Source organism: Polypterus senegalus, chromosome 13 (assembly GCF_016835505.1).
Source record: "Polypterus senegalus isolate Bchr_013 chromosome 13, ASM1683550v1, whole genome shotgun sequence".
Lineage (NCBI taxonomy): Eukaryota > Metazoa > Chordata > Cladistia > Polypteriformes > Polypteridae > Polypterus > Polypterus senegalus.
Genome location: NC_053166.1, coordinates 2474570 through 2494550, shown reverse-complemented (window position 1 = coordinate 2494550; position 19981 = coordinate 2474570). Strand labels below are relative to the sequence as shown.

Below are 19981 nucleotides of genomic sequence, written 5' to 3'. Positions count from 1 at the left end.
AATTCTCAAATCTGAATACCAAATTTACTGAAAGTGCAAACAATTAGCCAACAAGCTGGACTCCACACACATTCACACAATCCTGCAAAAGAGTAGTAAACTGTAATAAACAGATTTTAAAAATACAAAGAATAAATATTAAGAGTTAAAAGGCTGAAATGTGTCCTGGGTTCAAAGGGCTCGGCTGTACTGGAGTCGCACTGTGGACTGTGGCGGCCGACATCTTAAACTGAGCTGCCACACAACCAAAACAGGCTAAATATATCAAAAAGGTCGTTGTGGGCAGAATCATTTTCTCAGACTTCCAAATCTGCAAACTTTCTCTTCCTGTAGTTCTTCACCAGGCTGGATGCTGTGATCCGTGAGGCGTGTCCTTTTTCCCAGCACTGGAAGCCATTGAGACCAGCCTGGCCAGCACCAAAGAGGCTCCTCTCCAGCACATCCAGCTTTTCCACAAGTGCAGACACATCCTCATTGTAAGCATTCTGGGAAGAGTCCATGATCCGCCGGAAGCGGCCAACATAAGTCTGAGGTGACCAAAAAAAAAGAAAGAAAGAAAGAAAATTCAAATGGCAAGTCACACAAACGGCGGCAGACGGTTCAATCCCTGCTGCTCTACTCCTCTTACTTTCTGCCCGGTTGGCATTTCTTCTTTTTTTTTTAATTAATTTTATTGTAATCATTTCACAAAAAGTAGGACTGAGAACAAGTCGACCCTCAACCCTGAGAGAGAGAGCGAGCGCAATGCCAACGGGGTAAAACTTAAGGCTGGTAAACAAACCTAAATTGAGGAGTTTGATAAGCCAATAGAGACGAATGGTGAAGAAACAGAAATGCAGAGAGAATTGCTTCCTCGGTGCTTTAAGAACTTATTCTAAAATATTACTGAATATTAAAATATTACTGATGAGATCCTGCCGGGTTTTGAAGAAGTTCTGCACGGATACTCCGAGTGAGAATTTGATTTTTAAATTTCAAATATTATAAAACATCAGTGACCCACTGACTTAAAAAAGGAGAGTTCAGATTCTTCTAGTTCAGCAAAATAAGTCTGCGTGCCAACAGTGTGGTGAAGGCCATCACAGTCTGTTTGTCCTTCTCCACTGCAAGCCCCTCTGTGAGCCCACCAGACACAGCTGTTAGTGGGTTAGGAGGGATTGGGACACCCAGGCTGGCACTTAAAAGATTTTAGTCCAGAATGACGTTCATTTGGTGGCCGCGGCCCAGAACATGTGACCCAGTGAGGCTGGCACTCGATTGCAGAGTTGGCAGGTTGGCTCTCGCCCTGGAAACATTGTGGAGAGTTTGAGACGAGATCATCTGGAGTTGGATGATTGAACGCTTTGTGCATGTGGAGCTCGAGGGACGTCTCTGCAGTGCTACCTTGCACTCCATTTCTGATTTATTGATTAAGAGATCTTTATCTCGGTGTCCTCTGGGATCTTTGAAAGGGAGGGACTGTAAAATAATTTGATATTTGATATTCTATACCAGAGATGGGGTCTGAGTCCGTGAGACTTATTCATATTTGGACGAGGGTGCAAGGTGAGGAAAGTCGGGCAGGTTCTGTTTAACAAAGTTCCTGATTTGAAGACCGTGAAAGAAATGTGGAGCTGGGACGTTACGTTTGGATTGCAGTCGTTCATAGGATGCGTCGTCTCAATAAAGATCTCCGAGTGATTTAAGCCCACATTTTTTCCCCCGATATTAAACACTGTGTATGTTCGTGAAGGTTCAGAGAGGTGGTTCTCTTGCAGAGGTGCCACAGATCGAAGCTTCACTGCGTCTTTCTACATTGGCGCATGTCCTGAGTGAGTGAAGCGCAGTTGGGTTATCAGCACATCGGCGAGACGTCGTATTTATTGGGGCACAAAGCAGGGAATATAAAGACGTCCTGCAGGACTTCACTTCTACTGCTGACCAGGCCTGTGTGTGTCCATCTACTGCTGTTCAGGTTTTTATCGCTTGTATGTTCGCTGCCCAGTTATAAAACTGAACGTCGGGTAGAGCTGTGCCACCTTCTGCCTTTGGTCTTTGTGGGGCCGCTCTTTGGATACGTGGATGTTTTGAGCTCCAAACAATTGAGGTTATTGTTCAATCTTCTTTGTTAAAAATGATTGATTGATGTGTATTGGGATGTTCTGAAATTAAAGAGAAGCTTAGGAAGAACCCGGTTGGCAGATCTAGCTTGATGGTGTCGAGGGCTCATGTGTGGGTATCCAATGAAGTGAACTGCTGTAGTCCTTATGACACTCCGTGTGTTTCAGGCTAAGCGACACTCCATTATCTGGGCCAGTAAGCTGAAAGCTGGGAAACGTGGATCTGAACTTTGAGGCTTGTGTGGCTCAAGCTGTAAGTAAGAAGGACGCGGAGGCCCAATGTGCAGACTTCATTTAAAGAGGCTTTGCTAAATCTGCGATAAAGAAGACAGACTCCCTGCAATTTACCATAAAGCCAGGTAAAGAAATGATCTGAGCTGGTGTACAATTCTTTACAGAAATATTTTACTACAAATCAACCAAACAGCGACTTTAGATATCCATTCAGCGTCAGCAACCGAACCCCTAGCCTCACCATTCAACGACTAAGCCAGGCAGTTTTCAGAAGCAACTTTAATTCTGCCCCCGAAGCCCCGCACCATATAGCGCTATTGCTGCCAGGTTAAACATCTGAATATCAATGCTTGGCATTCCTGCAACTGCTGCTCATTTCCTGCCAACTTGCGGGATAGAAGACCTCAGGGTGCCAGCCTAATCACGGAGTCCTACAGCCCTTCTGCAAAGCTCTGTGCCTTGGGAGACCCCATAGGTAAGAGTGGCCTACCTTTGCCCCTTGCCCTTTAGCACCATAGTATTGTTAATTCACCATTCCTACACCCGAGTCTTTTATAGTGTCTGGTGAGCTGCCATGTCTGACTGTATATGCTCTTCTTCGTCTGGAAACCCCTTAGATTTGTGCCTTGGAGAGGACATTTACTGTGAAAGGAGCTATAAAGTGCTTGTTATAAACCCAAACAGAGTGCTCATTCTGACATGACGTGCTTGTCTGTGTTCAGCCACCCACCGACACAGACTGCAATTATCTTCTCCGACTTTGGAGTGAAGTGTAATCCAGAAGCGCCTTTATGAGCGAGCGACTTCTTAGCTAAATGAGACAACAAATACAAATTGCATCAGCAGTGACAATCAATGCTGTGAAATGGGAACTCCACTTTCATCTAAAGCTCTCCATTCTCACTTCTACTGGCCACAGAAGACAAACTGCTTCTCAGGGGTGATTAGAAATAAAAGCATAGAGCAGAACAACTCCAGATCCAAACTCACAACCAGGTGCTTCTATTACCAGTGACACATCAGACATGGAAGGGGCTTTAACGAAATTAACCAGCAAGTCAAACGAAGAGAAAAACTGAGACATTCTGTGTGCATCAAGAATGAAAAGATTGGCGTAACACACCGCTGACGCAGTAAGGATGTCACAAACTGTACAAACAGAACGAGCAAGGAAGCACTCAACAGGCTGACTGTCAAGAGCTCTTCTTTCCAAATGAAATGAACCGCATTAGACAGCCATCGCAGTCAGTGAGATGGTACACTTGGTATCTCCACAACTACGACGACAGTGACCGGCTACAGCCCGCTGTGCCCACAATTCTGGTGTGTTGTACATTTTCCATGGCTGCACTACAGTTAAAACTGATATTTCATCTGCTGCTGACAGAACAAGCATTAACACTTAATCTCCCAAAATAAAAGCAGGCCAATCAGAACTTCATCTTGGACTTGCAGCATTAGAAGCAAACCAATAAACTTCCAGCATTCAATGGCTGCACTCACAGAGCCACACAAACCTTAACATCAGAGAAACGGATTTCTTTCAAGTCTTCGGCCTAAATCTAATATCGGATACGAGTGCCTGTGTGAACAAAAATGTTCATCATCATCATCATCATCTGCTGGATGAACAAAGTTATTCAACACCACCCTTTACTCTGCTATTAAGTAACTGTCCCCTTACATATAAGGGCTGGCTGCACCCCCTTTAGCTTCAAGCACTCCAACCAAAGTCTTCAGTCTTCAGACATCGCCCAGTGCCTACTCCGATACATCCCTCCCTGAACCACAGGTTTGAACTTCAACAATCCCTCTGCGCCATTCAATTCTAAAGTGGTTTGGACACCAGCCACTTCCTCACAGAAGCTCCTACCAAGGAATACAACGTCTGGAAGCCGCAAGCAACACAGAACTGCAAAACGTCAACCAGCCCTGACCCGGTCTCACTCTGTGCCAGGCCGTTCACTCCTCTCTTTAAAGACTCGTTAACTTGTCTCTTGCTCGGTGTGCTGTGCCCGATTGCTTTAAATCTTCTGTTATCGTTCCTGTTCCCAAAGGTGATCCATGATTACTGGGCTATTGCTCAGTTCTAATGAAAATATTTGAAGAGCTTGTTTGAACCCATCTGAAGTCTGTCACTGCTACTGATCTCGACCCTCTTCGGTTTGCATATCTAGCAAAGAGATCTGTGGACGATGCCATCAAGACGGGCCTTCACTTTATGCTCAAGCATCTGGACTGTAAAGGTACTTGGGCCAGGGTACTGTTTGTTGACTTCAGGTCAGCTGCTAACACCACTGTCCCTGAACTGTGGTAGACCTTCCATCTGTAAACAGATTTATAGTTTTCTGACAAACGTTCATGAGGGCTCCCAGCTCGTGGACTGTCTCCATATCAGCACAGGTGCCCCTCAAGGCTCTGTACTTCTCCCTTACACCACCATTATTGGACTAATTACTAAAACGGAGAAAGGAGGCGACTCGGCTTGTGTCTTGGTGTGTTGCCAATGAGATGGTCTTCACCAAGAGGGTTGACATGATCACCCACGTTTCAAACAGCAGCTACAACTGCTCCCACTAGAAAGGAATGACTGTGCAGTCAGGATGATGGACTCCTTCACTAACACTCAAGTGGGACCACTTCTGTTACTAAGAAGGCCCTGCAGCGGTTGTACAGTGGAACCTTGGTTAAAGAACGCACTACTTAACAAACAAACTGGTTACACTTTTATTTTGAACAATTTTTGTCTTGGTTAACGACCGAAATTTGGATAACAAACGCAAGCACAGACCGGTTTCGTGCTCATTTGTGCTTTGACGCGCTTGCTGTAAACATTACTTTTCTGAGTGTTGTGTTCACTAACGTTACTTTTTTGTCATTTTTTATTTACATATTTACTCATTATAGCACCTACGAAAGAGAAACGTGTTAGTGTAGCAATAAAAAAAGAAATTATAGCAAAACACAAGAATGGCACTCGTGTTTCTGACATCGCAAAGGAATACAATATGCCGAAATCGACTGTCTGTACAATTCTAAAGAACAAAGAGGCATGCAAGGCAGCTGAAGTGGCTAAAGGAGTGACTGTGTTAACGAAACAAAGGTCTAAAGTGCTAGAAGAAGGGGGAAAACTGCCATTAATTTGGATAAAAGAAAAGCAGCTGGCTGGAGAAAGTGTTAGCGAAGCAATCATGTGTGAAAAGGCTAAGCAGTGACACCGTGATTTATTGACCAAAACACCCAGTGCAAGTGCCGACGAGCGAGACTTCAAAGCGAGTAGAGGACGGATTGATAATTTTTGCCGGCGAAGTGGAATTCATAGTGTTAAGGCACAGGGAGGCTGCAAGATCAAATGAAACAGCAGCAAAAGCATTTGTGGATGAATTCGAAGACTTTGTTGAAAGTGAAGGCTACGTCTCGCATCAAGTGTTTAATTGCGACAAGACAGGGTTATTCTGGAAAAAAAATGCCCAGAAGAACCCACATCACCCAAGAGGAGAAGGCACTACCCGGACACAAGCCTATGAAAGACAGGCTTGCATTTTTATTTTGCACTAATGCAAGTGGTGACTTTAAGGTCAAGCCACTTTTAGTCTACCACGCTGAAAATCCCTGCGTCTTTAAGCACAATAATGTGATAAAGTCTAAAGTGCCTGTACAATGGAGGGCAAATAGCAAAGCACGGGTAACCAACTGTCAAAAATTATCTTCAGAAAAAGGATCTTCCTATTAGATGTCTTCTCTTAATGGATAATGCTCCTGCGCATCCACCAGGTTTGGAGGAAGACCTGGATATCGAGTATGACTTCATCAACGTCAACTATCTTCCACCCAATACTACTCCATTACTGCAACCAATGGATCAGCAGGTCATTTCCAATTTCAAGAAGCTATACACCAAGGCACCGTTTCCCAGGGGTTTCCAGGTCACTAATGACACTGATTTGACCCTTTGAGTTTTTTGGAAGGACCACTTGAACATTGTCCACTGCATCAACCTCATTGACAAAGCCTGGAGTGAGGTCTCTTCCCGTACACTGCAATCTGCCTGGAGGAAACTTTTGCCAAGTTGTGTCCGAGACTTTGAGGGATTTGAAGCAGAGAGCGCTGTCGAAGTAGTGAATGAAATTGTATGGGATTAGAGGTCAGTGATGCTGACGGGAGGAGTTGATGAAGGACCATCGAGATGAACCAACCACAGAAGAGCTGGTTGCCTTGCAGGAAGAACATTCATCAGAGGAAGAGGTGGTTAGGGAGGAAATCACCAGGCTCAGATAGAGGAAATCTGCAATAAGTGGAATGATGTGCAGGAATTTATTGAGAAGCACCATCCTAACAAAGTTGTGGCTATTAGGGCAATTAACATAATGAATGACAATGCAATATCGCATTTGTCACTACACTGGTTGCCGGTGTCATTCAGGATTGACTTTAAAATTCTGCTTATGGTTTATAAAGCCTTAAATAATCTGCTCCATCTTATATAATCGGAATGTCTGACATCTTATATTCCAAATCGTAACCTCAGATCCTCAAATGAGTGTCTCCTTAGAATTCCAAGAACAAAGCTTACAAGAAGTGGTGAGGCGGGCAGGCAGCCTTCTGCTGCTATGAACCTCAAATCTGAAATAGCCTGCCAGTAGGAATTCACCAGGCTGATACAGTAGAGCACACGGCTGAGAACACATGACTGTAACATGGCCTTCTCATAACTTCACTGTCATCTAATCCCGATACTCTGTATGTTCAATTCATCATAACTATTTCACAGTGGCTCTAAAATCCGTACTGACCCCTACTCTCTCTTCTGTTTCTTTTTCCGGTTTCTTTGTGGTGGTCTGCGCCACCACCACCTACTCAAAGCATCCTGATGCTCCAACATTGATGGACTGAAAGCCAGAAGTCTATGTGACCATCATCATCGAGTCCTTCCATGAAAACCCAAACACAAAGAGGACTGTTTGACTTATGTTAGGTAGATTGCCCAGAGGGGACTGGTCAGGTGGTCTCTTGGTCTGGAATCCCTACAGATTTTATTTTTTTTCTCCAGCATTTGGAGTTTTTTTTTGTTTTTTCTGTCCACCCTGGCCATCGGACCTTACTCTTATCCTATGTTAATTAATGTTGACTTATGTTTTTTATTGTGTCTTCTATTTTTCTATTCATTTTGTAAAGCACTTTGAGCTACATTTTTTGTATGAATATGTGCTATATAAATAAATGTTGATTGATTGTAGAAAAATTCGGGAGCAAAGAAAAAGACAAATCTTATTAGATCGCTTTCTTGTGCTCAAAGAAAAGGAATCTCGACGTGAAAAAACCCCAAATCAGTGTTACCCGATGATGTTTTTATGGAGGGGGATTGCCTTCAAAACAGTAGCTTCCTTCTTCTCCTCTTCCTCCACCATCCACCTATGCCACCAACTACAACAAACAAGGTAAATATGGGCTGTTTTATGTAATTTAGCTTATTTGTTTGTACTAATGATATATACATTTTTTCTATATTTTTCATCACAGAGAAACCCTTAAAAATAAAATTACAAAATTTATGAGGCTGGAACAGATTAATTGTATTTACATTAATTTCAATGGGAAAAATTGCTTTGGTTAGCAAACAGAGTCGCAGAACAGATTAAGTTTGTTAACCGAGGTTCCACTGTACTTTTTATATCAACTGAAGAAATTAAATATTTTCCAGCCAATCCTATTGCAATTGTCCAAAGTCATATTTGAAAGTGTAATCACATTCTCCATGGATGTCTAGTTTGGTTCAGCAGCAGTTCACTCCAAAAATAAATTACAGTGTGTTAGGTATGTGCTCTCCCATCTGTTGCAGACCTGTATACATCTCGTGTCGCTAACCGTGTCAAAAGGATCACCACAGACTCATCCCACCCAGCTTATCACTCGTTTCCAAAACTCCCCTCTGGTAGATGCTTCAGGTCAATTAAAGGCAAAACAAACTTCTTCTCAGCCATTTTGACGGATCTGTGCTTTGGGCCACTGTCTTGCTGCACTTTAGCTCATCGATAGATACCAAAGTTTATCATTACGAAATTTCAGGCACAAAGCAGAATTCATGGCTCCTTCAATTATCCTGAGCAAGCCAAGCTTCCACACTCCCTCATAATCCCACCACATTGCTTGATGCCGAGATAATGTCCTGTGGACAGCAGTGGTTCTTCTACATAATGGGGTCATTCTTTTCAGAAAGTCACACTTTGGACTCATCTGTCCATAGAACATTTTCCCAGAAGGCATGAGGATGATCCTGGTGCTTCCAGGCAAATTAGAGGCATTCGGGCTGTTAGTTAGCAACAGTTTACCCCTTGTTCCTGTCTAATGAAACTCGCTTCACCACCAGAAAGCCACCAGGCAGCAGTCATAAACACTGTTTAGTGCCTTAGTGAGGCAGCAGAAGACAGCAGTTCCTTAGATTTTTTTAGGGTCCTTTGTGACTTTCTGAAGGATCTGAAGGACTTTAAGAAACACCGTTAGAGTCATTTGTGCAGAGCTGCCACTCCTGGGAAAGTTCACTGCTGCACATTAGCATGGCTGCTTCATGAACTAGTTAAAGACCACTAAATAAGTGCTAGACACTCTGAACCATACCATTACCTACCTGCAAGAGGGTCTGTGCAATCTCTAGGTTCTCTGGGCTGTCAAAGTGTAGCATCTGCAAACCCAAACTGTAATAATAAGGCCCCAGCTTTTGGAGATCCACCACGTTGGGATCAGCACTAAAGACGGTGCGCCAGCCTTCTCTGTAAATCTTTGGCAGCTCCACAGACACAATTCTTCGCTTGCCATCATGAAGACCCTTCACCAGCCAGAGAGGTATTTCCATCTTCGTACCCTGGAGAAGAAGAAACAGTGGTTATCTAGATGTATTGTATACCCAGAGTATGTGCCTTTATGGCCTACTTCTTTATCTGTACAGTGCAGGTCTGCAATTATTAGCTTTGTATTTCATTTTATTTATTGTTCTTTGTAATTTATTTTTTTTTACTTTTTGTAAAGCACTTTAAAGTACATATTTTGAATGAAAATGTGTTAAATAAACGTTATTTTGGCAAATTCAAATCCCTTTCTATCAGCTCCCTCAAACAGCACATCTAATGCTTCATACTAAAATGATTTGACCAACGTGAAGACACCCAAGCCATCAGAACTGAATGTTGGCATCGCTCACGCCAACCAATAGAACTCTCATGCTGGGAGTGGGCACCCTCATCTGGAGCTCCCATATTAGGTGTCCTCACCCCAGATGGTACAAAGTAGGCAGATCTCAAGTGTCCATAGGACGTGGTGATCCCATGCAGCACTTGAGGGGAGCCTGTGGCACACAGCCCGACATTCCTTGTTCTCCGGACTTCTGCAGTTACCACTTGTTCATGGTCTCGGAGAAAGTCTTGTCAAAAGTACCAGTTTTAACATTTTATAACTACTTCAATGCTCACTTTTCATGGTATTCATTCTACAGCCTTGTGACGATGTGGGTTCTGGCTCCACGCTCCCATGGCTGTTTGGGAACCCTTGAACCCAACACCGTCGATAATGTTGCCGAATGAGCTAGTCAATGGAGGCAAATTACTGAGCAAGGGGAAGGTAGAAAGTGCAAAAGTGCTTTTATTTAAAACAGTCAACAAAAACAGTGTTCATAAATAGTGCAGGTCTTCATATTCATTAAATAAATAATCCATAAAAAGAACGTGGAGTAAAACCAATAAATAGAAAAACAATCCTTAAAAACGAGAGGTTAAAATCTTTTTAGGAAGCTGTCTTTAAAACAAAAAAACAAATCCGGTGCTCTTCTGTTAGCGTCTCACCTGCTTATCCCGTATGGGCCAAGCAGCAGGCAAGACGCTCTCTACAGCTGCCCTCCTCAAACACACGCAAGACTGGAGACCTCCCGATCCCTGGCTTCGGTTTGGCTCTCATCCCAGCCTCGAGACTTGGACTCCTTGGTCTCCAGGACGCTCACACCAAGGACTGCCACTCCAAGCCTCCCGACTTCCGCTGCCTTTCCGCGGCCTTCTGCGGCTCGTCGCTTTCACCTTGGTCACTCCCGCTACCTGCTCGCTCAGCGGGAGCGACATCAACACAAACACGTGGGTGTCGGCCTAACACCCAGCTTCCATGCAGCTGTCCACGAGCGCTCATTCGCTCGCACGTCCGCTCGCTCTTCGCGGCTCTCTCCCTCTCACCGACCTGCTTCCTCTCCTGCTCCCGGTAACCTCCGTCCTCTCCTTTCCTTTCTCTCTCCGATCGTTTCTTTCTCTTCCCGAACGTTTCTTTTTTCTTCCACCCGAACGTTTCTTTCTCCTTTCTCCCCTAAAACCGACTCGCGCTTCTTTTTAAAATGACGAGGGCCACAGCAGCTGCAGCATTAGCCGCGGGACAATCATGAATGTGGGCAGTTCCTCACCTGTGCACTAGGTGAGAAACGCCCACACCCTACGGATCGTCCCACGGCCCACTATGGCCCAACGTCCCCTCGCTAAGCCGCGAGCACATTGATTATTTATTTAAAAATCAATGGCCTTTTCTCCACGAGCTGTGGACCCATAACACCACAAGCCTACATGATGAATGCACTTCCAGTTGACCATGACTTGAGTGGCAGCGCCATTCCAGTCCACTCACAGATGTTAACAAGTTGGCCTTCACCAGCACACGTAGCTGACAAAGAGGGCTGCTGGAGTGGCGTCTGAAAATGGAGAGATACATGCGAGCCTTTCTGCAAGATTTACAAGCGATTTAATAAGAACCATTTTGAGAGGTGCCCAGTTTGTACATTACACAAACATTAATAAGTATTACGCACCTGTCAACTATTGGGTTTGAAGTGGGGATGTGACGCTAGGTTTTTTTTTTTTGTACAGGTTAAAACATTTTTTGCAGCTAGAAGAACGTTTGATGCCACAAGACAGGGTCCTCAATTAGTTTGACCTGCAGGCCAATTTTATTCTGTGCCGCTTATTTAGGGGCCACCTGGACAAGAGGGGCTCCGTCACTCCCTTGATTTTTAAAGTCTGCTGCTGTAGGGCATTCATTTCTTTGAGGATTTCTAATTGTAACGCGATACTTTATCACATGGACTATATAATGTAAGGCACTACAAGTGCGGCTCCACTCTTCTGTGTGCTCAAACACTCCCGACTCCACTTCAGTGCAAGAGGACTGGCACATGAAGTAATCTGTACAAGGACTGCGTGGCAGGACCACTAATCCAATCAAAGTTAGTAATGGTGAAGTGAGAGTTTAAACTTCATTTATTACTAGAGGAAAAATGCCCTTCAAGTGCTGCTGGCAAGGCAAGTTTCAGGCCTCACACATTTGATTCTCCCAGTGCAATGTCTGTTTTCTGTTCTGCCTGACCTTCATTGTGGATTCACCCAAACAACCAATACCATAGACTCTACATATTCAACAGGGAACATTACTCAATACATTCTTGGTGTTAATATAAAAAAGAAATAAGCTACCAGTGTTGTTTACAAGACGCCTCTCAGAACAACTCATTTAAAGACGCGACTTTCCTAACTCCAACAACATTTTCCTGGAAAGTCAGCAAATGTCATGCTCTCCCTTTCTTGATGGATCAGACTCAGGCCACCGAGCGACACTTCCTTGACCCCCAGGCCACATCAACTGGCTTCTGGCTATTTAGGGAGGCAGCCGTCCCGGGTGAACAAGCTCAAGGAGCTCGGGGGTCTTGGGTGCGGGGGCAAGAAAGACCAGTCATGAGTTTGGGCAGCTGCTCAGTGTAGCAGACCATGCAATACAAAGTGGTAGGAAAGTAGAAGGTAAATGTGCAGGGAAACATCCCGAATCATCATCCTCATCCACATTGTCACTTATGGTCTGCGACTGAAAAAAAAAGCAGCCAAAACAAGAGCTGCCATTTTAAAACAATTCACATGATCCATCCCGCTATATCCTAACACAGGGTCACGGGGGTCTGCTGGAGCCAACACAGGGAGCAAGGCAGGAAACAAACCCCGGGCAGGGTGCCAGCCCACCGCAGGGCGCACACACACACACACAAAAAGGGACAATTTCGAATTGCCAGTGCACCTAACCTGCATGTCTTTGGACTGTGGGAGGACACCGGAGTACCCAATTCAACGAACTTCTCATTGATCTGTAACGCGTAGATATTGTAATAGCATATAAACAGACGACATTCAGAGTCCGAGTGTTGTATCGTGCACGTTCAAAACAGAAGACTTTAGTAAATTAAAATATTTAGTTTCCATGCTCAATACAGTTAAACGGCTACCTGAACCGGCGCATTGTTATTTAAAAACACTGCAAGTTCTGACAGTGAAACAATCCACCACTTCTTTAATTATTAGATTACAGCACCGTGAGGACACACTCGGCATCCCCACGTAAAGCTTCCCCTAAAACCTCGACTCGTCTTTAAATAACCCATAACACAAACATTCGAACAACGTTAATTTAGAACTCCCAAAATTACAACAAAGGCAGTTGCTAAAATACCTTTTAATCACTTAACACATTACATAAAAATGAACAGTAAATATAAAAGGTCCTTGAAGAGAAACATTTTAAAAAGGCGATTAACAGGCAAATACAAAGCCAGCAAGCAGACGGCAAAATGTGTGTGAAGCAAACAACTCCGGACTGGACAACCGAGCCGTCAAGCGACACGAAGTAAAGCGGCGGGCCTGCTCACCACGGAGATGTCGGTCTCTTCCGAATTTTTTTCCAAAAATCCCAGACGAGGAAAAACCGTCTCGACTCGACTCGTCAGCTTTTCCTGTGACATCAGGATGTCATCCAGCGACAAGAAGTTCTCATCCATACCAACTGCCGCCGCCACAGGCGAGTACTCCTGAGAAGCCATAAAGGGCCAAGGGTAGCGCCGCGTTTGAGAAGGCGGCCCGCGCAGAGGAAACCCAGTAGTGCAGCGCGCCCGGGAGTTTGAATTGCCTTTCAGTCGAGCGCCCAGCGATCGAGCATTACGTCACTGAAGACGCCGCTAATCAAGTACCGAGTCGTCGAGCGGCGCAGCCACACGATTGACGCGGAATAAACTTCTGCATGTCAAAACGCCAGTGGATTTTCCGAACTGCTTATCACTTCAGAGTTGTGAGAAACCATCCGAGGTTTGGTTAGCCCTAACCGATCACAGACATGTTTAAGAAACACTACTCTAAACGGAAACGGCCGACGTCATCACACATGCGCTTTGCCACTCTGGTTGGGTTCTAACGGAGTAGGAACGTTTATTTTATAAAGATTATTATTATTTCACTTGTGCATGAGTTCGAGTCCTGGGAGCCCAATGGCAGCGGCCCTAAGAAGGAGAATGTGCAAGCTCCACGGACAGGCCCCAGAACAGGATTTGAACCCGGGACACTGCTTCTCCCAGAAGCTTTCTTTTCTGATAAGAGATCCTGGCAGACTCCCACCATGAGCACAATGTTCTGTTCTCCTGAGTAGGGTCTTAAGTTCTCTTATGTGAACCCAGTAATGAAGCACGGGGTTTGTCTCCATTTACACGATTGCTCTATAAACTGATTTTAATAACGTTGCATTTTTCTGGAGTTGTAGTTACTTTTGGTATTTATTTATTTCTTTAATTTCCGTGCCTCTCTGCTGGCTCTGTTATGTTCCATGTTCTTCATGAGTGGTTCTCTAAGAGGTCAAGCCACCTATCCATCTCAGTCAAGGGACCTCCCTCAACCCTAGAAAAGCTGAGAAAACACGCACTCTCCGGTGGGTCTTTGAATGCGCAGCAGCTGGTGAGTTGGTCTCATTGAGTATTTCTGTGATTTTCTGGAATTATTGCATTTTTGGATCTTTATGCTCTGACTTCACTTTCTGAATGTGTGTTTCTAAGAATTCTTGGGAAAGAAGAGCAGCAGGTTAAGGTGATAAAGGATAAAGATAGAAACTTACTCACAAGCAACGAGGGTGTGTTGAAAAGATGGAAAGAGTACTTTGAGGGGCTGATGAATGAAGAGAACGAGAGAGAGAAGAGGTTGGATGATGTGGAGATAGTGAATCAGGAAGTGCAACGGATTAGCAAGGAGGAAGTAAGGACAGCGAGGAAGAGGATGAAGAATGGAAAAGCCGTTGGTCCAGAGGACATACCTGTGGAAGCATGGAGGTGTTTAGGAGAGATGGCAGTAGAGTTTTTAACCAGATTATTTAATGGAATTTTGGAAAGTGAGAGGATGATGCAGAGTGGAGAAGAAGTGTACTGGTGGGCCAATATTTAAGAATAAGGGGGTGCAGGACTGTAATAACTACAGGAGGACAAAACTGATGAGCCACAGCATGAAGTTATGGGAAAGAGTAGTGCAGGTGAGGTGAGGATTCGTGAGCAGCAGGATGGTTTCATGCCAAGAAAGAGAACAACAGATGAGATGTCTGCTCTGAGGATGTTGATGGAGAAGTAGAGAGAAGAACAGAAGGAGTTGCATTGTGTCTTTGTGGACCTGCAGAAAGCAAATGACAGGGTGACTGAGAGGAGCTGTGGTATTGGATGAGGAAATCAGGAGTAGCAGAGAAGTAAGTAAGAGTGGCACAGGATATGAACGAGGGGAGTGTGACCGTGGTGAGGTCTGCGGTAGGAGTGACGGAGCTGGGATTACATCGGGGATCGGCTCTGAGCCCTTTGTTATTTGTAATGGTGATGGACAGGCTGACAGACGAGATTAGACAGGAGTCCTCGTAGACTGTGATGTTTGCTGATGACAATGTGATCTGTAGTGAGAGTAGGGAGCAGGTTGAGGAGACCCTGGAGAGATGGAGATATGAGAGGAGAGGAATGAAGGTCAGTAGGACCACCAAGACAGAATACATGAGTGTGAATGAGAGGGAGGTCAGTGGAGTGGTGAGGATGAGGGGGTAGAGTTGGTGAAGGTGGAGGAGTTTAAATACTTGGGATCAACAATACAGAGTAATGGGGAATGAAGAAGAGAGTGCAGGCAGGGTGGAGTGGGTGGAGAAGAGTGTCGGGAGTGATTGGTGACAGACGGGTATCAGCAAGAGTGACAGGGAAGGTCTGCAGGAAGGTAGTGAGACCAGCTGTGTTATACGGACTGGAGATGGTGACACAGGAGACAGAGCTGGAGGTGGCAGAGTTAAAGATGTGAAGATTTGCATTGGGTGTGACAAAGATGAGCAGGATTAGAAATGAGGGCATTAGAGGGTCAGCTCAGGTGGATCAGGTGGGAAACAAAGTCAGAGAGGCGAGATGGCATTGGTTTGGACACATGCAGAGGAGAGAGAAGGGTGCTAAGGGTAGAGCTGCCAGGGAAGAGGAGAAGAGGAAGGCCTAAGAGAAGGTTTATGGATGTGGTGAGAGAGGACATGCAGGTGACGGGGTGACAGAATAAGATGACGAGGACAGGAAGAGATGAAAGAAGATGATCCACTATGGCGAACCCTAACAGGAGCAGCCAAAAGAAAAAGAAGAAGAAGAAGATGATACTTCGGTTGAATCTTTTTTCATTATAGGTGCTGCCATTGTCTGTGCTGTTGCAGGGCCGCTCATGTGACATGTCAAGTGTCGCCTGCATGTGGTCATCAGAGTTTGTTTAACACTTCAAAAAGACTTTTAATGAGTTTGGACTTTAAGTGTGTTTGTCATTTCTGAGTTTTAGATTGAGCTTTGGCATTTTGGTGTAGTGGGCCTTTCTCAGACAAAGGTCATCCCATTTTTTCTGATCTTTCTGTAAAACACTTTTGTTTTTGCCATTTTTCACTTGTTGCCAAACAAGCTACATTGTCCTGCTAAAGATCTTTCCATTGACAAACAAAGTTCAGACAATGGCTGCCACTTGACATGGCATCTTGTAGTGCCACACAATATCTCAATATCCAAAATTTCAAATCTGTCCATGACAATTCTGAGGCGCATATTCAGTGAACTCTCCGTGCTTCTCTTATTAAAGGGGTCTTTTTCACATCAGTTATTTCCTCATTTCACTTGTACGTTAGTTTGCCACCTGAAATTCTGTTCTAAAGTGGAGGCTTTTTTTTTTTTCATTTTTAAAAGTACCTAATCCTGCTTTTGCACCTTTAAATGGAGATGAATGGTACCGGGGTCCCATGTGACAAAAGCGTATCACGTTATTTCACAAAGATCAGGCCTGCCGCAGCTGATATAACGTATGCTGGAGGAGCCCACAGCCTTGGGGCGGACAGGAAGATGAGCAGCGAGGTGAAGCGCACCGCCTGCCTAATTAGAAAATCACGTTGACGTCTGTCAAAAATGTTTTGCCGTTTCGTCTTTTTAAATCAACATGCATACGCCACTCTGCAGTGTGTGTGCGATCTGAAGATGCGGATGAATACAGTAATCCCTCCTCGATCGCGGGGGTTGCGTTCCAGAACCCCCCTCGATAGGTGAAAATCCGCGAAGTAGAAGCCATATGTTTGTCTGGTTATTTTTATATATTTTAAGCCCTTAGAAACTCTCCCACACTCTTTATAAATATTCTCCGCACAGTTATACAGTAAACCCTCGTTTATCGCGGTTAATCCGCTCCAGACAGATGAATGAATTTCCACAAAGTAGGATTCTTTATTTATAAATCTAATATTTTCGCAGTTAGAGCATTGAAAGCCTGTTTACGACCTTCTAAATCAGTTTTTAACATTATTAGAGCCCTCTAGACATGAAAGAACACCCTTTAGTCAAAAGTTGAAACTGTGCTCCATGACAAGACAGAGATGGCAGTTCTTTCTCACAATTAAAAGAATGCAAACATGTCTTCTCTTCAAAGGAGTGCCTGCGTCAGGAGCAGAGAATGTCAGAGAGAGAGGGAGAGAAAAGCAAACAACCAAAACTCATTACGAGCTGTTGGGCTTTTAAGTATGAGAAGCACTGCGATAAAGCGGCCGCAGTGAAGGGAGCGATATGAAGGTAGTCTTTCAGCATTTTTGGGGCGTCAGTATCTTCTAAGCAAACAGCCCCTCTGCTCACACCCCCTCCGTCAGGAGCAGAGAATGTCAGAGAGAGACAGAGAAAAGCAAACAATCAAAAATCAATAGGAGTTGTTAGAGCTTTGAAGTGTGCGGAGCAGCGCGTGGGAAGCATATCGTATATCATTGAGGAGTTTTATTTAATACGTAATACGTGCTCTGATTGGGTAGCTTCTCAGCCATCCGCCAATAGCGTCCCTTGTATGAAATCAACTGGGCAAATAAACTGAGGAAGCATGTACCATAAATTAAAAGACCTATTGTCCGCTGAAATCCGCAAACCAGTGAAAAATCCCTGATATATATTTAGATATGCTTACATTTAAAATCCGCGATGGAGTGAAGCCGCGAAAGTCGAAGCGCGATATAGCGAGGGATCACTGTACTTCATTACATTGTTGGCTTAAAAAATGCTGCTACTGGGTGAAAGAGGCACTTCTGACCCAACGGACCCCACTATTCTGTGATGCTGTCATTCAGGCCTCAGATGAAGCAAGCCCACCTGAGGCCTCATCAGTGCCAGTTGAAACCCACTAGGCAGGGTTTCATTGTCCATAGTGAGCGGGTGATGGCACCTACTCAGTATCATTATAGCTGGATGACCACATGGGATGGGGGGTCCGTGCCTTTAGAAATGCAAATGGTGCCCTTTTGCGGATGTGCAGAGGATCATCTATGGAATGCGCACCCCTTAACTTTCATAAATGATGACAGCGCCCTAGGCAGCTCAATATGTCACCTAATGATTGACTGGCTGTGGGCCTCAATTAGAAAAATCTGCTTGGATTTGAGCCTAAAAATCTGCACACACTAAAAAACAAGAAAATACGTACACCAAAAAGATTTCTAAAACCTGGCCGTACCCCACAACCGAAAGCGCAAGCTCGTGCCTGGTACACTAGTGCCTTTCCTCAGCACTCGGGGGGTCCGGAAAAAGCGTAAGGCCCCATCAACTGAGCAGGTAGCCGCTATTACATGGCACACAAAATGAGGCCATTGCTGTTACAATGAATAGCGTGGGTTCAGCCAGTCACCTTACTAACAAGCCAGACAGCACAAACGACACCATCACGTCTGCCAAAGCTGCTCTGCCTCAAAATAAATGAATCGCAGGTCGGCCAGGCCACTGACTGTCAGTCTCATCTTGGATGGCTTGTGTGTTAATGGACTGTTACTGCTTAAGGCTAACGAAAGCAGCTTCAGTCTCACTAGGTACCCTTATTACAACATGGGTGCCATCAGTTGCTCCGATTATGTCAGGAGGACAGGAACATGGCTGCAAATTGCCTTTTTACGTTGGCAAAAAAGCTTAGGGTTAATGTATGTGCACACAATATGAAACCTGAACGTATCACCTCACCTGTGGGGTAGCGGCTTTCGGCACAACAGGCACGATGGAGTGAAGTTTTACTGAGATATTCCGGATCTGTTGGCCAATTCCCAGAGAAGTGACAGCAGGCAGCCGACATAAAGTGACGAAAAAAATAAAAAGTCCTCCAGTGCAGATATGCAGCATTGGTGCCTGATCTAAACGACGGACTGTACGTCATATTCATCACTTCTGAGGTCTAATATGTCTGCCACGTCAACGCACATTCTGGTGGCAGCTCAGTGAAGTGCCTTATTCTACAGTTTGTGTGAGTCGTCATTTAGCTGCTTGATTGGGGTTGTTGTCATTTCTCGCTTTCTCTGAAATGTTGCATACGCATGGCTGGCTCAGAGTTGCTGTAAATTTACGCACATCCGCCTTTGGGTTTTCTTTTATAAATCCTGATATTTGCATGGAAGGTTCATTTGCACATTTCGACATGCCAGCCCCAAAACAGGACTTGCTAGGGCCCACCCTCTTTACTTTGACAAGTGAAAGTTAATTCATTTTATGTAAGTACTTAAAGAAATAAGCAAAAAAAAACTATCTTTTGTAGCACATTTAATTATTTATACTCACATTTTATTTTTTTTATTATTATCACACTTTTATTTGTTCTGTCTTAAATATTCCTGTACAGTTCCCCGCAACTTAAAAGTGACCTGAAGAACCAGAAGGAGACGACAGCAACATCTTCAGACTGTACACAGATAGTTACAAGATGGGCAACTGAGCCCCGTGGCACCCCAGTCCCCCTCCCTCATAAGTCCTTGCCACTTTATCATTGGCTCACAAGTCCCAGCCCACCCATTCTCTTTGTGCCACATAGAGGGGACACCACCACAAATCTTAGCCTGCTTCCCAGCCATAGCCCCCTTCCAACATAATGAGGACAGGTCCTCCGGTTCCTGCTTCACACACACCTGCCACTTTCACCAACCACAGCCCCTGACTTTCTTATTACTGACAAGTCTCTGAGTCCCACCTTCACCCAGCATTGCACCCACTCTACCTTCACATTGACTGATCTGCCATTTTCACCAGTTGCAGCCCGCTTTCTCATTACTGGTGAGCCTGTTAGTCCAGTTTCCCTTTGTAACTGTGGCTTTAATCAGCCACATCCCATTGCTATTTTTTATTGGCAGCTCCACTATTGTCACCCTCACATGCTTGGCATTTTTACTACTCTTGTGTTCTTATTAACTTGTCTATGTGTATGCTTATTGATTCATTTACTCCACCCTTGTATTACATGTGACACTTTCATCCACCATAGTCTGTTCTCCTTTTATATTGACAGGCCCTC

General features: G+C 44.6%; 1 protein-coding gene across 1 annotated transcript; it reads right to left on the bottom strand.

Annotated features, from left to right (window-relative positions):
• On the bottom strand, nt 1-13483 carry gins3 (GINS complex subunit 3). The gene is made up of 3 exons (XM_039775574.1): nt 13042-13483; nt 8959-9192; nt 1-527 (listed from the first exon to the last, which is right to left on the bottom strand). The coding sequence occupies exons 1-3, from the start codon at nt 13210-13212 to the stop codon at nt 297-299; spliced, it is 636 nt and encodes a 211-aa protein (XP_039631508.1). The 5' UTR covers nt 13213-13483; the 3' UTR covers nt 1-296.
• Between the last annotated feature and the right edge of the window lie 6498 nt (nt 13484-19981).

Coding starts and splice junctions, on each gene's coding strand:
- gins3 (XM_039775574.1), bottom strand. CDS start 13,212: ATGGCTTCTCAGGAGTACTCGCCTGTGGCGGCGGCAGTTGGTATGGAT. Junction 9,193..13,041: donor AAGAGACCGACATCTCCGTG/GTGAGCAGGCCC, acceptor CTTCTTCTCCAG/GGTACGAAGATGGAAATACC. Junction 528..8,958: donor TTGCACAGACCCTCTTGCAG/GTAGGTAATGGT, acceptor TGGTCACCTCAG/ACTTATGTTGGCCGCTTCCG.